The 23530-nt window shown below is 43.8% G+C and overlaps 1 protein-coding gene across 1 annotated transcript in view; it reads left to right on the top strand.

Annotated features, from left to right (window-relative positions):
- Window positions 1-8564, top strand: part of TTC22 (tetratricopeptide repeat domain 22) — a 30386-nt gene extending 21822 nt beyond the window's left edge. Inside the window, exons 5-7 of the mRNA XM_077453261.1 lie at window positions 2954-3115; window positions 3920-4072; window positions 7701-8564. Coding sequence (XP_077309387.1) covers window positions 2954-3115; window positions 3920-4072; window positions 7701-8237 — 852 coding nt within the window. The 3' untranslated portion in view covers window positions 8238-8564. The remainder of the gene's footprint in view (window positions 1-2953; window positions 3116-3919; window positions 4073-7700) is intronic.
- The last annotated feature ends 14966 nt before the right edge of the window (window positions 8565-23530 follow it).

Below are 23530 nucleotides of genomic sequence, written 5' to 3' on the forward strand. Positions count from 1 at the left end.
GGGGAAGTTCTGCTGCCCCCCCCCCCCCCCCCCCCCAATATTTGGAATGCATTTTTTTGGGAAGGAAGTGTACTTGATTTTGCCAGGTGCTTGCTCCCACTTCTGGTCAGATCCCTGCCACGATCCGAACCGAAGTCCCCCCCCCCTCCTCTGCAGCCTCCTGGAACACGCGTCATGTTGTGTACACTACCCGCGAGCGGAATGTCCGACAGAAAAAGTCAGACGGAAGCTTTTCATCATATATTCCGATCGTGTGTATGCCTCATCTGACTTTTTTTTTTACAAAAATTCTGACGGACCTAGTAATAGATCATGTTTTAAATATTTCCGACGGAACCAATTCCTATTGGGAAAACCGCTCATCTATATGCTGTTTCGACGTACCAAAAACGATGCATGCTCTGAAGCAAGTACGAGACAGAAGCTATTGGCTACTGGCTATTGAACTTCCTTTTTCTAGTCCCATCGTACGTGCTGTACGTCACCACGTTCTAGATGATCGGTCTTTGGTGTGATCGTGTGTACGCACGACAGTTTCAGCAGAACTCCGTTGCAAAAACCGGTCGTGTGTACTCGGCATCACAGTTCCCAGGAGACTGTGTAACCATTGACTGGTGCATTGCAGCTCATGCAGGGGCAGCCAGCTATTAAGCCTCTAGGACAGTGATGGCGAACCTTGGCACCCCAGATGTTTTGGAACTACATTTCCCATGATGCTCATGCACTCTGCAGTGTAGTGGGGCATCATGGGAAATGTAGTTCCAAAACATCAGGAGTGCCAAGGTTCGCCATCACTGCTCTAGGAGATACTGTCAGCTGCCCACAGTTAAGAAGGCGGCGCCTGGACCTAAAGACCGGCAAAGAGCCGGGTTGGGTGAGGACATCAATGGATCCTGGGACAGGTGTGTGTTTTTTAAAAGTCAGCAGCTACAGCTACTGACTTTTAAATGTTTTGTTTACAGAGTAAAGATCCTCTTTAAAGCCAGCTATCCCGGCCTGGAAATCACACAGTGATTATTGCTAGCGGCTATAGCTAATGGGAACAATATATAATTTGATAGGCTGGTTATACTCAAAGTTGATCACTCAATTCATTCAGCCTGCCCATACATGGCTCGAATTTTGTCTGGTCCCTGCTGAACCGGTCAAGATTCCAACTGTCTATTGCTGGCTTAAAGCGGGGTTCCAGCTGCGTGCATGTTTATTAAAAGTCAGCAGCTACAAAAAGTGAAGCTGATGACTTTTAATAAACACTCATGTGTCCCACGGTCCAGCGATGCCATCGTCCGAAGCCTCCGTTCTCTCCCTTGCCTATCCGTGGTGCCGGCATTGCAAATGTGGGCACCTGGGTGTGACATGGCTGGGCAATCTGAATGGCTGGGCAATCCTTAATGGCCGGGCAATCTTCTGGGACCTGTGACGTGTCCCAGAAGATTGCAGGGAGGGAGAAAGAGAGGGAGAGTTGCCTAGGCAGCGCAGGCGGAAGTGGGAGCTGGGTACCTGTCAAAACTAGGTACCCGTCCCAAATGTGGTATGTCAGGGGGTCAGGATACCTTAAAGCGGAAGTTCCACTTTTGGGTGGAACTCCGCTTTAAGATTGAACACATTTTATCATCTTAAAAGCTAAAACTGGCCATACATTATACAAATTTCTTATTCAATTTCCTTTAGATTTACCTTCAACTATGAAGTGCAAGGGCCTGCCTGATTTCATACAAATTTAAAGTGTTTAAGTGTGACCCCCATCACCCACAAACATATTTACAGGATCGTGGTGTTCTCACCACAGCTGTGACATTTATGCACAAGAAGTTGTAAATAAAAAAACTACACGTCCCATCTTCACCCGTAGCAGAATGACTGTAGTTCTCAAAGTAACAAAAGTGGAGTTACATTGCTGCGCTTGTGATCCATTGATACTTCCTCCAACCCTGTAATTGAAGGTTCATACCTTTGTACTGGCAAGGAGTTGAAGGAATATCCATGGAATTGCACCCACGATCCACTGATGGTGGTTGCAATGCTTTGCAGGCTAAAATGAAAAAATAAAATAAAACAAATACCACATTTTTGTTTTTGCAGAATGGGTGCATTTATCTTTTTTTTTTTTTGCAAAAGATGGTATTCCCCTTTTAATCGCCAACATATAAAGTCTCATACATTATTAATATTTTACGTGCTTCGAATAGCTATGAATCCTCAATCTCTAATATATTTTCATGAAGTCAGTAATTGAATCTCCACTCACTTATAAAGGATAACTTCACTGTTTATAACATGTTACACTCATCTTCAGGGCGTAAGATGTAACACGCACCCTCTGATCCCCCGTTGTGACAACGAGCAAGAGATCTTCTCTCCCTGCTCACAGTCACAACTTAATAAAAACTTGGCCGTGTGGTGTTCCACCCACCTGGCTGTGCCATTCATTCACAAAGTTCTGTGAACATGAGAACTACAAGTACTGACATCCTTTGCAGCTGTCGGCTTGTAGTTCTCAATGAACTACCAGGGCGCTGTTGACCGCTCTTGATATTTCATTGTTTCTTCCTATCAGTATTTAACTTCTTGCTTGTATGAGGTATGAGCAGACAGCTTACACAGACAGTTTGCAGGAGTCCTGATTTGTACCCGTGATGTGCTGATCATAGGTGCAATGCACATTTTTTTTACCAGCAAAATATGCGTATTTATTTATTTTACAGAACTTGTCCTTTAGGTTTTATATATACAAAAAGTAATTAGTCCAGCTAAAGTAAAAATTCTAAAAAATAGTTTTTCTTCAATACTCGCCTAAAATCTTAGAAAATTAAAATTTGATCTTGGTACTTGACCTGAGCCCAATACCTATAAAGATATGTATTGTATTTGGCTTTAGATTTTAGTTTAGGTATTCTTTAGAATGCATTTCAGATGGCAATAAGTAATTGATATTATTCCTTGTCTCACACAGGCTATAGAAATAGGCAAAGGTGATCCGCTGACACTAAACCGACTTGCGAAAATGTTTCATTTCCTGGGAAAGCAAGAAATGGCCACAGGAATCTGTAATATGGCGCTGGATGTGATTCAAGATCCGAAGCTGAACTGGCAGGCTTACCTCACACGCTCCCAGGTAATATCCAAAGCTGACAACCTTAGGGCTCATATTGACACCCGTCTATTATGCCCCATACACTCGGTCGGAAATTCAGACGGAAAAAGTCTGATCGGATTATGTTGTCGGAAAATCCAATCGTGTGTGGGCTCTATCAGACTTTTTCTGTTGGAATTTCCGACGGAAAAAGTTTGAGAGCTGGATCTAAAATTTTCCCACAACAAAATCCGATTGGACTTTTTGCCACCTTGTGTAGTGAGTTCCGACACACAAAGTGCCACGCATGCTCAGAAAAAATTTGGAGACGAAAGCTATTGGCTACTGGCCTATACGTAGTCCCGTCGTATGTGTATAACTTCACCTCGTTCCAAACGATCGGATTTTCCGTCAACTTTGTGCGACCGTGTGTGTGCAAGACAAATTTTGGCCAAAGGCCGTCTGAAAAAATCAGACGGATTTTGTGGTCGGAATGTCCAACCGTGTGTATGGGGCATTAGGCTGTCGGAGCCAAACCTGCATTGAGAGGCAGAGCCCCCCACTTTCCTCCCACCCCAACTCCTTGCTTTATGTAAACCCTAAACCTAATAATTTATTATATGTTTGGCATCATACCTCACTGCATACAGTATTCTTAAAGTGTAAAGTATCTACAATCAAGCAAACAATTTCTCTTGCTCTGGTAAATATACCATTGAAAGCGTTTTAATGTACTGTATCTGATCAAAAAAAAGATAATAGCTGTCCATCCAGTTTGTTGTGTTCAGATGCAGTTTATTTATGCTTTGACAGTAAGGATATGTAATTTTATCTTTTCCTGTGCAGATTTACATCAGAATGTACATGAGAGACCTAGAAAGGACGAAGATGGGATCATATGGACTGCCAGACAGAAACCATCTGACCAGTGCCAAATCAGATCTGGACAGCATCATCAACGTGTATCCCTGTCTGAAGATATACCTCGAAATGGGACAAGTAAGTGGGACAATTCCATATGATAAGCCACTTTAAACATACAACCCTAACATTTACTAATCACGTAAAGAAAATGTCTCACTTTGACTTTTATTAATGTGTTCTGTAAGTAAGTTTTTTGAGATTCCGTCGGAATGTGTCCGATCGGAGCGTTTTGTCGGATATTCCGACTGTGTGTGGTCTGCATTGGACTGTTTCCGTCGGACCAACTTTTCCAACTTGCCGGAAATATTTTCCGACAAAATGCTCCGATCGGACATACTCCGATCATGTGTAGAGAATTCCGATTGGACAAAGTGCCACGCATGCTCAGATCAAATTCCTACACCAAAGCTATTGGCTACTAGCGTGAACATAGTCCCGTCGTAACGAAATAACGTCATCACATCGAATTTTCTGACAACTTTGTCCGACCGTGTGTATACAACAGTTTCGGAAAAAATCAGACGGATTTGGTTGTCGGAATCTCCGACCGTGTGTACAAGGGCTAAGGCTAGCTGTGAGGTTGGACAGAGCAACCCTCTTCTCTCCACAGCTGTCTGACAACACATCTAACAAGGAGATGGCTGCTATGATAGACGGCACCTTTCTCCAAAGACGTGTCCACTTGCCTGGAACATTTTAGCTTACAAGCCCCCCTTCCCGTGCATTTTTATAAAGATAAAAGAAAAAAGGGAAAACACCGCGCTGTATCTAGCTAGCAAGAAAACATGTGAAAAAACAGCTGTCAACACTTCAAACAAACAAAGTTAAACAATTTAGAACAGTAAATAGTGTAGCGCTACTATTAAGTGAATGTGTAATCACATGGGAAAAATCCATATACGATCACAAATAATAATAAATAAAGTCCTCTGTAGTGTGACTGGTGCACAAAGAATGTGATAAGGCTTCTTCAGAAGAAATAGGCGTTTCACTAGTCAAGTGCAACCCAATATGTCAACTTGTCTGAAGAGATCTAGAAGGTGGGTAGAATACTCTTACCGGATATGATGGACTCACACGGTCTTACGACGGTTGAGTCGGAAACGCTTGGGGTCCAGACCTAGGACCAGATAGTAGGTTGGTGGTGGTCCGACCGGATATCGAGAAGACTCCAAACGACTGAAGACCCTGGGGGGCGTCTCACAGGGGGTTCTCCGGAATGTTCCTCAGGTTGTCCAATTCGGATGTAGCTCAATTGGAATTACAACCCCAAATGAGGGGTGAGGGATTTGTAGAAATTAGAACAAAAAAGAAAAAAGAAAGCTCCACATTGTGCGGGTCAAAAAATATTAACCATCAGGTTTTATTAAAAGGTCATATAATTGGATAAAAATTATGACTGGTGATCACAAGTGAACAAAATAAAAGCAATGTGGGGTGCCAGATGCGAGCCCGACGCGTTTCGACAAAGAGTGTCTTCAACAGGGGCACCACCAATCGGACCACCACCAACCTACTATCTGTTCCTAGGTCTGAACCCCAAGCGTTTCCGACTCAACCGTCGTAAGACCGTGTGAGTCCATCATATCCGGTAAGAGTATTCTACCCACCTTCTAGATCTCTTCAGACAAGTTGACATATTGGGTTGCACTTGACTAGTGAAATGCCTATTTCTTCTGAAGAAGCCTTATCACATTCTTTGTGCACCAGTCACACTACAGAGGACTTTATTATTATTTGTGATCGTATATGGATTTTTCCCATGTGATTACACATTCACTTAATAGTAGCGCTACACTATTTACTGTTCTAAACCATTTTTATAAAGATGCTTGTCTTGGGCAAGTGCTTGGAGACAGAGAAAAGTGCCTTTGTCAAAGCAGCCATCTCCTTGCTAGCTCGTTGTCACATGGTCATGGAGGGACAAGGGATGCCCTATACAATCTCACATCGAAACTTAAAGTGACATAAAAGCTTTGTTTTTTTTTCTTAAAATAACAAACATAGTATACTTACCTACTCTGTGCAATGGTTTTGCACAGAGCAGCCCTGGTCCTCTTCTTCTGGGGTCCCCTGCCAAGGCTTCAGGCTCCTCATCTTTGGCAAGTAGGTTAATTGGCTTCTGTCCAAAATTGGTCCTAGTATGTGAGTTGGGGACCTTGGATTGTGGGCTCCTTGAGGGTAGGGCCCGATGTGAGTGTGCAATGTATGTGTGGAGCGCTGCGTAAATTGATGGTGCTAAATGGGTACCTTAAAATAATAATATAATAGATGAGCATCCTAATAAGACACAATTTACAGGGATAGGGATAATTGTAAACACGCACACTCACTCAGGTTGAACTGGATGGACTGGTGTCTTTATTCAACCTTACTATGTAATTACATCCATGGAAAGCCGCGTTCCATGGGAGCACCATTACGTGCTCACTCCCAAGCTGCCCTGTCTGAGTCTATTGACACAGAGTGGGTGGCTTGGCCCTGCCCCCCGCTCGCTCGGCACAGCATTTGATTGACACTAGCGGGAGCCAATGGCTATCAATCTGCCCATGGAGGAGGGAGACAGCGGCGAGAGCCGCTTCTATTGTGCACATTGATGGATCGGATTGGGCTCAGGTAAGTAGAATGCAGGAAGGGGAAAAACCTTAAGGCTTTAGAACTACTTTAAACAGCACATAGGAAGATGGGACACAATACTACATATACTTTGTCCCCTGGGGAACGGAACAATGAATAAACATTATAGAGATACTTCTTCTTTACAGGGACAATCCAAGGCAAATCTGTTTCAGATTTGGAAAAAATCAGGACCCAGTAATAAAATCAGGACCTGCAGTAGGTTGTGTGACATTAAAGAGGAAGTAAACCCTGATGGGTTTTACTTCCTCTTTTTTCCCCTGCAAAGTAAAAGCATAATGGGCTAGTATGCATTGCATACTAGCCTATTATGTGCCACTTACTGCAATCATCGCCCCTTTTCCTTCCAGGACCATGTACTATGTCTCTGTGATTGCCCGGCGTTGTGTGACGTCACTCTCATGCATATGTGCGGGAGCCGTCAGTTACAGCACTTGCTAATGAAGAAACAGCACGGAGGGCTGTTTCTTCACAGTGCATACGCTGGTGACAGCATTGGCAAACTACAAGGTAAGTATCTCCTAAATGGCTCTTTAACCTTACGGGCAAAGCTACTTTTCAGTGTAAAGAATCCATTAAACCTGGAAGCTCTCTTTAAAGTGGAACTAAATTCCCAAAAGGAAGTTAGCTCTGCTTGAACAGTCCCCCCAACCAGAAACAGAACTGCAGGGAATGACATGTACCTGGTTCTGCAGCCTCCTGGGATACTTACATCACATCTCCCAGGAGGCTGCAGGTTCAGCACACAGAGCAACTAGGGGGTGGTTTGAAGGGCGGCCTGGTGCATCATGAGAGCTGACTGTCTACACCCAGAAGAGGCCGCCAGCTGAGAAGGATCAAGATAACGGCTTAATCAAAAGGGATGGTACCCGAATAGTAGGTCGCAGTGGGACAATGCTAGTTTCGCTGTGTGGGTGAATATGTGAAGGGCATTACAGGGTAACTGGGGGAAAAAAACAAAAAACATTTGGGATGGGGGGTGTTGAGTACAACTTTAAGATGCACATTTTTTTTTATCCAGGGTGACATTGGACATGTGCAAATGGCTATGTATTATTCATTTCAGGTCTGTTATTACATGGGTGTGGATGCTGTCCAAGAACTGCTACCAACTGATGAAAATGCAATAAATAATGCGTTAGTTTGCATTGCCAAAGCCATGGAGTTTGATATGGGCGATACTCTCCCTGAACTGCAGCTCCTGAAGGGAAAATGCCTTAGAGTCAAAGGGGAAGAACTAAATGCTATAAAGTGTTTCAAGCAAGCATTTCAGCTAGACAACAAAGGCTCGCTGGGCACAGAGACCTTCCGGTGCATAATGGAGACACTGTTGGGCTTATACCACCAGAACAAGATGGACGCCGCAGAGCTCATCCAGGAAGTGGAATTTTGGGTAAAGCGGACTCAGGAGAAATATACACCAGAGGCTGTAAGCCAAGAACTACAGACTGTGTGCAGAAACAACACGTCGGAAATTGTTGCTCTTTCTAAAGCGATGATTGCAATGGGCAAAATGGACTTGGTGAAGCTTTTGTTTCAGTCTATGAAGGTGAATTGCAGGAGACAAAGTCTGAAGCTAAGCAGCCGGTCCTCTTCCTTCTAAATCAAGACTTGTAAAGGAAATACTTCCATGTAATAACATGATGTAAATGCTGGAAGGGATATAATAAGGCAAAGAGCTTTAGTGAGAAGTGGAGTCATGCATAGCAACCAGCGATAAGTCAGATTCTATTGTCCTGTCTACACTAAACCAATGAAAGTTCAAATATGATTAGCCAGTATGGGGTGCCGTGTGTCAGCTCTATTGAACTGCCATATTAGATAAATCTATGTATATATTTTTTACAATTCAATTCTGTTTTGATAAACATAAAGCCGTATTCTACAACCAAAAAAATGTTTTTGTTATTAAAGATGAACTCCAGCCTTACCTTTTGGTCTTTGAGCTTTACACAGTGTGTAATAATAGGTGCAGCAAATTATATAGAGCCCACCTCATTTTCTAGGAGGACATCACTTGTCCAGCCTAAAGCCTAGTATACAAGAGCCGAATGTCGGGTGACATCGGCATGTTCAATAAAAAATGTTGGTGACATTCGGGCCCGTGTGTGTGTGGCAGCCAATCAGACGAGCATGCTGGAAAAGCAGCAGCTGACCAGCTCCAGATCAACACTCTCAGTCAATGGCTTAGAGTGCTGACCGGTGTGCTCTGGTGGGGGGGGCTGTCACCCTGTCAGAACACAATATCTCAGCGGGGAGATCGCTGGGTTAAAACGAAAAGAAAAAAAATGGTGTTGTGTACTAGGCTTTATTGTGTCTGGATCATGGAGGCTTAGCATTACATGTGAACTGTTGCTCTCACTCTAACGTTAACGGCGGTACCTCACATGTGTGGTTTAAATGCCATTTACATATGTGGGTGCAATGTATGTATGTATGCATTCACTTCTGTGTGCAGGGACGGGGGCACTTTAAAAAAAAAATGGTATCACTTTAACCACTTGCCGCCCGCCCTATAGGGAATTGACGGTGGCAAAGTGGTTTCATAATCCTGACCGGACGTCATATGACGTGATCAGGGTTATGAGCCGCTGCGCGCCCCCGGGGGCGCGCATCGTGGCGATCGTTGTTGCGGGGTGTCAGTCTGACACCCGGCAACTACGATCTCGGTAAAGAGTCTCCGACGGAGACTCTTTACCATGTGATCAGCCGTGTCCAATCACGGCTGATCACAGTGTAAATGGGAAGAGCCGGTGATCGGCTTTCCCTCACTCGCGTCTGTCAGACGCGAGTAGAGGAGAGCCGATCGGCTGCTCCTCTGACAGGGGGGGTCTGTGCTGATCGATTATCAGCACAGCCCCCCCGAGGATGCCCACACTGGACCACCAGGGACGCCACTAGAACACCAGGGAAAAGGTAATAAAGGCCATAATCCTCCCTAGACCACCAGAGATGCCAGTCAGCACAATGGGTGCCAATCAGTGCCCATAATGGATGCCAATCAGTGCCCACAATGGGCATCACTGATTGGCATGCATTATTGTTTGGCACTGATTGGCATCCATTACTATAACACCGATGCCGCCTATGAGTGCCCACCTGTGCCGCCTATGAGTGCCCACCTGTGCCGCCTGAGTGCCCACCTGTGCCGCCTGAGTGCCCACCTGTGCCGCCTATGAGTGCCCACCTGTGCCGCCTATCCATGCCCACCTGTGCCGCCTATCCATGCCCACCTGTGCCGCCTATCCATGCCCATCCGTGCCGCCCATCCGTGCCGCCCATCCGTGCCAGCTATCAGTGCCAATTTGTGCCACCTATCAGTGTCCGTCCGTGTTGCCCATCCGTGTTGCCCATCCGTGTCGCCCATCAGTGCCGCCTATCAGTGCCACTTCATTGGTGCCACATTGGTGCCCATCAGTGCTGCCTTATCAGTGCCCATCAGTGTAGCCCCATCAGTGCCCATCAGTGAAGGAGAAAACGTACTTATTTACAAAGTTTTGAAACTGAAACAAAAAAAACATTTTTTTTTTCAAAATTTTCGGTATTTTTTTATTTGTAGCGCAAAAAATAAAAACCGTAGAGGTGATAAAATACCACCAAAAGAAAGCTCTATTTGTGGGAAAAAAATGATAAAAATTTCATTTGGGTACAGTGTAGCATGACCGCGCAATTGTCATTCAAAGTGCAACAGTGCTGAAAGCTCAAAATTGGTCTGGGCAGGAAGGTGTTTAAGTGCCCGGTATTGAAGTGGTTAAATCCTATTACAAGGAATGTAAATATCCCTTGTAATAAGAATAGTGCATGACAGATCCTCTTTATGGGGAGATGTGGGGTGTATAAGAACCAGCAATCATGTATTTAAATCAGGTGGTGAGGAGGCAAGATATCGTTTCCTCACCACCTGTCAAACACTTTTCAGGGGAGAAGCAGTGCCTGCTGCACTTAGTTGCATTCGGCAGCGACACCCTCACAAATCGCTCACACAAAGTTGGGGGTGGTAAAACCCTGTACTCGATTTGCGGATTTACCGACACTTTAGCTGCCGAGACATCAGACAAAGGTGTACACATCAAACTCCCTGTTGGTTTTGTTGGGTGCTACCACCTGCAAATTACGACCAATTCAAGTAAATAGCGTCCCGCAACTGCATGCTTCTGCGAGGTTCAAGGGGTTAAAGCAGGTGGTGAGAAAGCAACACAATGCTGCCTGTTTTAACCCCTTGTTTATTGTACTGCACAAGGTTGCAGGGCATTTGCAGAGCGACCTCATTCGCTTGAGTGGGTCATGCTTGGCAGGTGCTACACCCACCAACCATGACAGGGCGTATAACTGCTGCAACATGTGTACACCTTTGGCCACTGCAGCTAAAGGGAATGCGGTTGGGGCAGGGGTGGCAAAAACACCTCTTATCTATGGGGTTTTACCACACTTGCACCCCCTGCCCAACTAAAAGGCTACTTGCACACTGATTTTCTGCAATTCACCTGCACTGCGGATGCAGTACAGTGCATCTGCGACTGCCCTGGGTTAGCTGCGCTATGCCATAGACTGCAGGTGTGGTGCACTTTCTGAAAGCACAGCAAAACTCCTGCATTCAGAAAGTGCACCAAACTGGCAGGATATAATAGAAGTAAATGGCTAAGCAAAGCAAACCCGCAGGAAAGCGGCAGGTACACTGCACCCGCATTGTGGGTAAACAGTCGCACATAAGTGTGAAAGCAGCCCTATACTATTATGTCCAGTGTATTACTTCACACTTTCCTGCTGCTGGCACCACTCTGGAGACCGCTAGTCGGGATAAGAGGTGGAGTACAATTGGTATTACTCTGCATGGGACAGGCGCCAGCACTACAGAGGAGGCATCAGTTTATCTTGCTCCCTACTACAGCTCCAGCTTTACAAGTAGTCCCTCTGCATTGCAGATGATCCCCATGATTGAGCTCTAAGGGGCAGAGCGAAACGTGTTGGGGGCATGGCCCGGTGGGAGCTCAAGCTGAGGTGGTCATTCTTACAGTAGCTCACAAAAGGGAGTACACCCCTCAGATTTTTGTAAATATTTTATTATATCTCTTCATGTGACAACACTGAAGAAATTATACTTTTCTACAATGTAAAGTAGTGAGTGTACACTAAACTGAAAGGACTATAACAGTACCAAGGAATAAAAAGTATCAAATATTTATTATAAAAGATAAAATGGTTGAAAACATGTAACACAAACATAACATCAAGAAGACACAAAACCAGACACAGCCCGCTTCTTCAGGAAATGTCACACAGTCAAGCACTAAAAGATGAACAAATATATATCAGCTACAATCACATTATGCCAATCAATATAATGGCTCAAAGGTCTATTGCCACAGACTTCAAGATTTATGCAAAACAAAACAATAACAGGAGTCAAAGTTTATGGTCTTCATACAGATAGCTGCTGCCACCATCTTGTTGGATGGGGCATTCTGCACAAAGCCTTATAAGAAAAACTAACGTTTAATGATGATATCTGAAACGATATAATTATATAGTTATCCCAATCATAAATATATCAGAGAGGCAACGCCATATCAATAAACACTTAGTGTGAGGGGCGATGGGGACTGCTTGTGCCCCATCGTACACTAACCTGTACCTGGGAGGGGGTGGGAGCGCCACATTATGAGTGATGAGGCTCTCTTTATGTACCTGTGCCAACATTATATCATGGCACAGGTACATAGATGACATCCTCATACTCTGGGATGGTTTTAAATAATTACTGAATGCTTTCATTCAGGGACTTAATATCAACGACTTTAAAGAGGAAGTAAACCCTAATGGGTTTACTTCCTCTTTGTCTCCCTGCAAAGGTAAAGCATAATGGGCTACTATGCATCGCATAGTTGCCCATTATGTGTCACTTACCTAACACAGGAGCCAGCGATGTCACCGCTGTCTCCTGAAGCACGGAGCATCCATCTTCTTCCGGGTATCGCTGCTCCAGCCACTCACAGCGCCGGAGCAGCGATGACATCACTCCCGCGCATGCACACTGGAGACGCCACTAACGGCATATCGCCGTTAGCAGCAGCATGCTGCTAACAGAGATAGTCTGTCTTTTTGTAAATATCTCCTAAACCGTGTAGGTTTAGGAGATATTTCTTGGACCTACAGGTAAGCCTTAATCTAGGCTTACCTGTAGGTCAATGTGGTTTGCAACGGTTTACAACCACTTGTCATTTACTATGACTTGTAGTCAGACAATCTTTGTCAAAACAGATTTGACACTAGGTACCCCCTTATTTCGGAAACCCACAGCTGGGAATACCATTCTTAGAGCCAATAGTGGCCACCCAATTGGGTTTTGGTCAAATCGATCCCTTATGGACAATACTTACATATTAAATGTAATTGTTTGTTACAAGGAGGACTTTCAGGTCAAGGCTATAACGCAGAGATAGACTGCTTGCCCAGGGATATGCCAAAAACAATTCCATAAGGGACCAATTGCTTCAAAGTCGATTCTATTGGGAGGGCAAGAAGTGTAAATGTAAGTATCTTGGAACTCACAGGTGTGGCGGCTGCCTGTGGCCTGGAAAGACACATACTTTACCGAATGGTGAAATACATCAAGCTGAACACTTTATAAACTGCCAGACAATGGGTGTTGTATACCTAATGATATATGTGTGCGGCAGCTACTATGTCGGCAAGACTAAACATTTCTTTTTGAAACAAATTTTTGACCATGTATCTGCATTTAACCACTTTAGCCCCGGACCAATTTTCAGCCTAAGGACCAGAGGTCTTTTTACAATTTCGCACTGCACTGCTTTAACTGGTAATTGCGCGGTCATGCAATGTTGTACCCAAACAAAATTTGCGTCCTTTTCTTCCCACAAATAGAGCTTTCTTTTGATGGCATTTGATTGCCTCTGCGATTTTTATTTTTTGCGATATAAATGGAAAAAGACCGAAAATTTGGAGAAAAATATGTATTTTCTACTTTTTGTTATAAGAAAAATCGAATAAACTCAATTTTAGTCATACATTTAGGGCAAAATTTATTCAGCCACATGTCTTTAGTAAAAAAAATTTCAATAAGCGTATATTTATTGGTTTGCACAAAAGTTATAGTGTCTACAAACTAGAGTACATTTTCTGGAATTTACACAGCTTTTAATTTACGACTGCCTATCTCATTTCTTGAGGTGCTAAAATGGCAGGGCAGTACAAACCCCCCCCCCAAATGACCCCATTTTGGAAAGTAGACACCCCATGGAAATTGCTGAGGGGCATGTTGAGCCCATTGAATTTTTTTTTTTGTCCCAAGTGATTGAATAATGACACACAAAAAAAAAAAAAAGTTTACAAAAAGTTGTCACTAAATGATATATTGCTCACACAGGCCATAGTTATATGTGGAATTGCACCCCAAAATATATTCTGCTGCTTCTCCTGAGTACAGGGATACCACATATGTGGGACTTTTTGGGAGTCTAGCCGCGTACGGCACCCCGAAAACCAATCACTGCCTTCACGATTTCTAAGGGTGCAAATGTTTGATTTCACTCCTCACTACCTATCACAGTTTCGAAGGCCATAAAATGCCAAAATAACACAAAACCCCCCCAAATGACCCCATTTTGGAAAGTAGACACTCCAAGGAAATTGCTGAGGGGCATATTGAGCCCATTGAATATTTTTTTTTTTTTTTGTCCCAAGTGATTAAATAATGACACAAAAAAAAAAAAAAGTTTACAAAAAGTTGTCACTAAATGATATATTGCTCACACATGCCATAGTTATATGTGGAATTGCACCCCAAAATATATTCTGCTGTTTCTCCTGAGTACGAGGATACCACATATGTGGGACTTTTTGGGAGTCTAGCTGCGTACGGGACCCCGAAAACCAATCACTGCCTTCAGGGTTTCTAAGGGTGCACATTTTTGATTTCAGTCCTCACTACCTATCACAGTTTCGAAGGCCCTAATAATGCCAAAATAGCACAAAACCCCCCCAAATGACCCCATTTTGGAAAGTAGACACCCCAAGCTATTTACTGAGAGGCATGTTGAGTCCATGAAATATTTTATATTTTGCCACAAGTTGCAGGAATATTACAATTTTTTTATTTTTTTTGCACAGAGTTGTCACTAAATGATATATTGCTCACACATGCTATGGGCATAAGTCAAATTACACCCCAAAATAAATTCTGCTGCTTCTCCCGAGTACGTGGATAACACATGTGGGGGACTTTTTGGGAGCCTAGCCACGTACGGGACCCCGAAATCCAAGCACTGCATTCCGGATTTAAATATAAAACGCTACCAAAAAAAACTGTTAGCGATCGCAGGTATCAGGCCTGACTCTGCGATTGCTGCAGTTATGTGTTTAGTGTTTTGTAAGTGACAGTGATCGATCGATACTGCACTTGGGTGGGCTGGGCGGAGGGGCAAAACGCAGGTGCTAGCAGGATCTGGGCTGATCCTGCTAACAATGCGTTTTTTTGGAACTGGGGACGCTAGTATAGATCTGATCAGATCAGATATTGATCTGTTCAGATTCGATACCACTACGGGAGGTTTATGCTTTGCGCGTGGGTGTTAGCAGTACTGGCACTAACCTAGCGCTGCCTGGGGCGACGCAGACCCTGACCCTAAAACCTAATTGATATCACCCGCCGGGTGATCTGGGGGTTAAACCTTTATTGGGTAATAAATGGTGGGTGCCCTGATGCTATAAAAAGCAAACTAACCAGAGTCACCCATAACACTTATACGGTGATCACTGGTGAAAGGGTTAACTAGGGGCAATCAGGGGGTTTGAATTTTTATTAGGTAGTATATGGGGGTCCCTGGCGCTATATAAAAACCTGACGGGGAACCTAAATAACTAACTGGCTAACCAGCGTCACCAGTGACACTTATACTGTGATCGCTGGTGAAAGGGTTAACTAGGGGCAATCAGGGGGTTAAAACCATTATTGGGTAGTATATGGGGGTACCTAGAGCTATAAAAACCTGGCAGTGAACCTAAAAAAATAACTAGCTACCTAGCAGCACTAGTGACACTAATGCAGCGATCAGAAAAATTATCGCTTAGTGACACTGGCAAAAGGGGGTGAAAGGGTTAACTAGGGGCAATCAGGGGGTTAAAACCATTATTGGGTAGTATATCGGGGTACCTAGCGCTATAAAAACCTGGCGGTGAACCTAAAAAAATAACTAGCTACCTAGCGACACTAGCAACACTAATGCAGCGATCAGAAAAACGATCGCTTAGTGACATTGGCAAAAGGGGGGGAAAGGGTTAACTAGGGGCAATCAGGGGGTTAAAACCATTATTGGGTAGTATATCGGGGTACCTAGCGCTATAAAAACCTGGCGGTGAACCTAAAAAAATAACTAGCTACCTAGCGACACTAGCAACACTAATGCAGCGATCAGAAAAACGATCGCTTAGTGACACTGGCAAAAGGGGGGGGAAGGGTTAACTAGGGGCAATCAGGGAGTTAAAACCATTATTGGGTAGTATATCGGGGTACCTAGCGCTATAAAAACCTGGCGGTGAACCTAAAAAAATAACTAGCTACCTAGCGACACTAGCAACACTAATGCAGCGATCAGAAAAACGATCGCTTAGTGACACTGGCAAAAGGGGGGAAAGGGTTAACTAGGGGCAATCAGGGGGTTAAAACCATTATTGGGTAGTATATGGGGGTACCTAGCGCTATAAAAACCTGGCGGTGAACCTAAAAAAATAACTAGCTACCTAGCGACACTAATGCAGCGATCAGAAAAATGATCGCTTAGTGACACTGGCAAAAGGGGGTGAAAGGGTTAACTAGGGGAAATCAGGGGATTAAAACCATTATTGAGTAGTATATTGGGGTACCTAGCCTATAAAAACCTGGCGGTGAACCTAAAAAAATAACTAGCTACCTAGCGACACTAGCGACACTAATGCAGCGATCAGAAAACTGATCGCTTAGTGACACTGGCAAAAGGGGGTGAAAGGGTTAACTCTAGGGGCAATCAGGGGGTTAAACCTTTATTGGGGGGTGGTAGGGGGCTACCCTGGACCTAACACTAACTGCCCTGACAATTTTTACTGTCACAACTGACACTGAATGCAGTGAACAGTAAATAAATGATCACTGCAATCAGTGACACTGTGACTGGGGGGGGAGGTTTGTGTGCCTGTGTGTGCCTACATGTCAGTGTAGTGTTGGTGCACACTTACTTTCACTTCTCCTTGTAGTCCGGTCAAAAAGACCGCCCTGAGGAGAATGACATCACTTCCTCCCTGCCTGTGTTTACTATACACAGTGGGAGGAAGCTTCTCATTCGCCAGGAGCGATCGAGAGGGGATGGCCAGAAACCAACGGCCATCCCCTCATCCTGGATCGCTCCTGCAGCAAAACGGACCGCCACATCCAGCGGGAGGGGGTCCGATCGGACCCCCCACCCGCTGGAAGGCAAGCACGTACATGTACGTGCTTGTGCCTGTACATGCCATTGTGATGATGTACATTGGCATGTGGCGGTCCTTAAGTGGTTAAGGGTGAGGACATTATGTCCCCCATAGGACTACATGGAACTTGGAAACATAAGAACCCACATAGATAGATAGAGCTGCACAATTAATCGTTAAAAAATCGTGATCTCGATTCAACCCCCCTGACGATCTCTATTGCAGTTTGCTGATTCTTTCATATAACAAGTCGAGAGACTTATCTGCTCACTCTGCAGTCAAAAGAAAACATCCAGGCAAGCCAAGTTTTTCACATGAAACATTGTAACTAACTCTTCCTTCTTAGATCAAGGGGATGAACTTCTGTTTTAAATATTGTTTATTTCGTTTTCCACATTTACAAAAAGAACAGTACAAAATATTCCTTATACATACTTTTAAAAATCACTTTGACTAACATTCATGTTATTTCAGTGTTTTCAACATTCACATAAAAACAAACAGTCAAAAAAAAAAAAGTACACATTGGGTGCCCAACCGGATCGATCTTAAATATCCCAAAAGGGGAGAAGAAGAAGAGGAGAGAGAGAGGGAGGGAAAAGAAAAAAAAAAAAAAAAAAAAAAAAAAAAAGGTTTTAAGCCCGCCCCCTCCCCCTCTCTTCATGTGTTTAGAATTATCCTTTTGTGATTTTATCTTACCCATATTTATTACCCCTCCCACGTGACGCTTTTTCTTACTTCCAATTTGTGATTTGTGTAAGGTGGGGATTCCTCTCCTTCCATCCCCACTCCCTTCTACAAAAAAAAAAAAAAAAAAAAAAAAAAAAACCCCCCGACAAACCCCCTAAAGGGCCCCAGAACAAGGGGTCCCCCATCTCCTCCCCCCCACGCAAAAAAAAAAAAAAAAAAAAAAAAAAAAGGGGGAGAACCAAGGGGGGGAAAGGATCCTTTCCCCTTCTCCTCCCTTCTTCCCTCCTCTCCTCCTCCCTCCCCTATAAAAAATAAATAAAAAAATTTTATAGGGGGCTATGAAGTATATGCATCTTATCTCCCTCCCCTAGATGCCCTCTCCATCCCCCATAATTCCAAGATATATTGAGGATTTTCTAAATTCCATCCAGTTCCTCCAAGTCACCTGGAATCTAATTTCGGCTCCCCGTTGAAGGTGTATTAGTTCTTCCATAATCCTCAATCTATCTATTTCCCTAAACCATTCTCTTATCCCGGGTGTTTCCTTTACTTTCCAGTATCTCGGGATCAGTACTTTCGCTGCGTTTAGCAAAAATGGAGTTAATGCTCTTCTATATTTTTCCCTAGGGCCCTCGGCCGCGTGAAACAAACATTTCCAGGGATCCAGTTCTATTTCCTTCCCGTCGATCTCTTTAATTAAACCCACCACCTTTTCCCAGTATAACTGGATTGCACTGCATTGCCACCATATATGGGCATGGGATGAACTTCTGTGTGAAAAAAAATCCAGGCAGTCTGCCAAAATTTTAAACAATGTGTACATGCGGGAAGTTTAACCACTAAAGTCTAATGCCGCGTACACACGGTCGGACTTTCCGGCAGAAAAAGTCTGACGGTATCTTTTCATCAGATATTCCGATCCTGTGTGGACCTCATCGGACTTTTTTTTTTTTTACGAATATTCTGATGGGCCTAGAAATAGAACATGTTTTAAATCTTTCCAACTGAATCAATTCCTATCGGGAAAACCTCTCGTCTGTATGCTGTTCCAACAGACCAAAAACGAGGCATGCTCTGAAGCAAGTACAAGACGGCAGCTATTGGCTACTGGCTATTGTAGTTAAAATCAATATTTTTTTGCTAGAAAATTACTTGGAACGCCCAAAAATTATATATATTTTAGCAGAGTCCCTAGGGAATAAAATGTCAATTACTGCAATATTTTATGTCACACTGTATTTGCCCGGCGTTCTTTTAAACGCAATTTTTTGGGAAAAAAATACACGTCAATGAGTAAAAAAAAAAAAAAAAAAACAAACAGTAAAGTTACCCCAATTTTTTTGTTTTAATGTGAAAGATGATTTTACTCTGCGAGAATCGTGATCTATCTTCTAAGAAAAAAAATCACGATTCTCATTTTAGCCAGAATCGTGCAGCTCTAGTGTTACGTTCCTCGCTCTTGAACGAATCCACACAGACATAAGAGGAGGCGACTGGGATCTCCTAATCCTACAGAGGGAAGCTAGGTGGATCCACCGGTTAGTGGCAACACAATTGCCAGGGTTAAACTATGCCATAAGCTATAAGCCTTTTCTATATGTGTTCCATTTTTTTTCTGTATGATATCAATAGGATATTACTCCTTCAATTTAGCTAGTCTGGGGTTCTTTACCTTTATTGATTATTAGGGAATGATAGGGGGAGGGTCTGGGTTGTTTTCAATTTATGTTTGTTATGTATTTTTTGTCTGGCTGAATTGTGATATCCTTTACTATACTGTATGAGTATGGTCTCAATGTGTAAATGGACTGCTGCTGCCATCTAGTGGCGATGGTTAGGTCTTACAGTCACTCAGCAAGCCACATACGTCCAACATGGGAATGTTCCATGTATAATTATAATCATATGCTTGCACCTGTCTGCTGGTTCAATATTATGGATCTGGTTTGGGTTGATATATAGATATCACATATAGTTTTCACCATGTCAAATTAATGTGTTGTTGCCTCATCCCTGGTCAGGCATGTACTGGCCATTGGGACTACCGGGAGTTTCCCGGTGGGCCGATGGCTCAGTGGGCCACTCTGATGTAAGGGGGCTGGTAATGGGACCCTCTGATGTAAGGGGTGGTGATGGGACACTCTGATGTAAGGGGTGGTGATGGGACACTGATGTAAGGGGGCTGCTGATGGGACACTCTGATGTAAGGGGGCTGCTGATGGGACACTCTGATGTAAGGCGGCTGGTAATGGGACACTCTGATGTAAGGGGGCTGGTGATGGGACACTCTGATGTAAGGGGGCTGGTGATGGGACACTCTGATGTAAGGGGGCTGGTGATGGGACACTCTGATGTAAGGGGGCTGGTGATGGGACACTCTGATGTAAGGGGGCTGGTGATGGGACACTGATGTAAGGGGGCTGGTGATGGGACACTCTGATGTAAGGGGGCTGGTGATGGGACACTCTGATGTAAGGGGGCTGGTGATGGGACACTGATGTAAGGGGGCTGGTGATGGGACACTCTGATGTAAGGGGGCCGGTCTGAATGAAGTCCAGGGCCAAATTTCTGTCCCAGTCCAGCCCCCCCACGCTTGGGACTTATAAGGCAACAACCACACAAGTGTAGAGTAAAAAATATATTTATTTTTACACATAAAATTTGATCATCCAAACATGTAATGATCGATTAAAACATAACATAACAAAAGACAAAAAAAACAAACAGAAAACATAACAAAATTACATAGCAAACATAGGTTAGTATTGTAAATACTCTCCGGTTAGTGAAAAATCTCTCTACGCATTTCTGATTCAAGCCCTTTGTCATGGGGTATTGGATAGGAGAATATATAATCATAAATTTGTGTAAGAAAGTAAAAAAAGGAAATATCAAGAAAGGGTGGTATTTCAAAAATCGTATCATAGCTATATAAAGACATGGGCTGACTACTGCAGCTATCCATATCCATGTTGTAACCTAACCATATATCAAGTGGGAAAAAAAATTCAACAAACTGTGTTTACAAGTTCTTTAATCCGAAGATTATATAGAGTGACACTATCCAAAGCCTCAATATAGCCTTTTGTGGTCCACATACAGCGCACTCAGGGTCACTTGAAAAAACCCTTCCTAGAAAATGCCCATACGAAAAATAGTGTATGCAGTGCCATGTGCCTGCCTTCCTATCAAAAAACCTGGTTTGTTCCTGTCAAGACTGGCAGGAACCAGAAGACCAAATGAGTGTCACAACGTGCAATGTGAAGATAAAATAGTAGAAATTTATTATGATTAGAAAAAATACAAACTACTCCACAAAGGGAGGTAAATAGCAACTAAATAGCATCCAAAGATTCCAGTGTCATGCAGTCTCTGAATGTGGCAACATGAAGACAAAATAACATAAAACAGAGCGTCCGGATGCCAAGGGTTTGTATGCGGGTATCCCTGCCACGTTCAAGTCGACGTACAAAATTCTATGGCATAAATATACGAATAGACAGGGGTATCCGCATAGAGGTCCCTGGAAGGCTCGAGCCTATGAAGTACAGGGAGATACATGCCTGCTTTCTCTACTCCAGCATCTCAGTGTGCTCTCTGTACCTGCACTAAGATCGGTTCATCATCAACTGGCATCCATCTCTCCTGGCAGTGCTATAGGACTGTATTGCTCAAGGGGTCTTTTTAAACTATGGCGCTGGACACCCGCGCATGCGTAGTATGTCAGAGTGGTTGCGTATGCGTAGTACGTCAGAGTGATCACGCCTGCAAGGTAGACGCTGCCCAATGCAGCATGTGGAACGCATTGCATAGCCTCCACATCAAGGGGGTGGTGCCATGCGTTCCAAGGTGAGCACGAGTCCGTAAGAATGCCTCAGTCTAAACAGAAGGGGAAGGAAAGGGGACGGAAAAATGGAAAAGTATAGATCCATGTGACCAAGCCCTAAGTGTAACCAAACAGAATAGAGAGCCCATGTCAGCTAGGCCATGATCCCCAGTGAACAGCGTCAGCTGCCCTCACAGCAGGCGCCATCTTGTGTGCAAATAAAGTTACAATGCTAGAATGCTTTAAGACTGGGATCTTTAATTAGTGGACCTCCAGATGTTACAAAACTACAAGTCCCATCATGCCTCTGGGTGTCATGCTTGTGGCTGTCAGAGTCTTGCAATGCCTCATGGGATTTGAAGTTCCGCAACAGCTGGAGGTCCGCTAATTGCATATCCCTGCTTTAAGAGAACAACCAATTTTAAATAGCATAATGACAGAGCAACATTGCCAATTGTACTTACTGTATATAATGATTGCATAAGGACATATAATGTGATAATATGATACCCATAGAGATTCATTATAAAATCAAGGGAGATAAAATGAAAAGAAGGAAAACAGAGAGGAGAAAGAAACAGCCGTGCCTTGGCAAAAAGGAGAAAAGAACAAAACAAGGATCTCAGATACAATGGATTTCACCCATTGATTATCCTTCTGCATTTATCAGCTTAATAGTTTCCTACGTTTCTGTGTCAGCCGTGTCATTGTGTACAGGCTGACCCATAAAGGCATCAGATATTGAGAGACATAGTAAAAGATGATGGGTCTGTTTTGGGTTTTTCTCCCCCTTTTTCCCAAAACCAAATCAAGGTAGAGGAAGGAGCTCCGCACGCTGATGGAAATCCCTCCAGAAAGGGGCAATAGCTCACAGAGTCATTAAGCCCTGGGGGAGAGGTGGCCCGCAGGGCCACTATCCATCCGGTCTCACTTTGTAAGAGAGTTTTATCCCAGTCTCTCCCTCTGGCACTGGGATGGGTACGATCAAGCACCAGAAATTTGATGCTGGGGAATTTTCCCTGATGAACATTGCGGACTTCTGCCCAGCGGTAGATCTGGATTACAGGTCCTCATACTTAGCATGTGTCTGTAGACCCTCTTATGGAACTGTAGTTTGGTTTTCCCAACATAAAAACAGCCACAGGGGTAGGTCAACAAATAGACCATCCCAGCCGTTTGGCAATTAGCAAAGTGTGAAGGCCTGTATTTCTGTCCACTGGGCATTATTTTAATATGGTCTGTGTTCATGAATTGACAGTGAGCACACCCCCGCATTTAAACGTACCCTTCCTTTTGCATGTATCCTCTTTAAATTCCCCCATGTATTCACTGTGGACCAACATGTCCTTCAGTGACTTTGTTTGTCTAAAGGTGATTAAGTGGTTTTTGGAAACAAATTGGTTTAGAACCGTATTGATGCGTAAGACGTGCCAACGTCTGGCTAGGATCTTTATAAACTTTTCATGTTGTTTTGTGTATGTTGTGAGGATCCTAGTTCGCATGGCCCCAGCATTGGACTGATTTTTATTTTTTCTTGTTGTGCCGAAAAGTAAATTGTCTAGTCTGATCCATCGCTCTTTTATATGCCCTTTTTAAGCCAGTTGCTGCGTACTCTCTCTGTAGGAGTCCTGTCCGTAGATTAGCTGCCTCCGTATGGAATGTCTCATCACTGGAGCAATCCCGTGGGATGCGGTGATATTGAGTATAGGGTATTGATTTTATCAACCATTTTGGATGAGAGCTGGTGGCATGTAGGACTGTGTTGCCAGCTGTCTCCTTACAATATAATGTGCTCGAGAAGTGGCCATCTGAGTCCTTTATGATAGTGACGTCCAAAATGGTTATCATATGGGGGTCATGTGTGAATTTAAGGTTGAAATTATTATGACTCATAGCCAGAATGATATCTTCTATCACAT

Source organism: Lithobates pipiens, unplaced genomic scaffold (genome assembly GCF_037356315.1).
Source record: "Lithobates pipiens isolate NorthernLeopardFrog02 unplaced genomic scaffold, aLitPip1_a1.2 Scaffold_23, whole genome shotgun sequence".
NCBI lineage: Eukaryota > Metazoa > Chordata > Amphibia > Anura > Ranidae > Lithobates > Lithobates pipiens.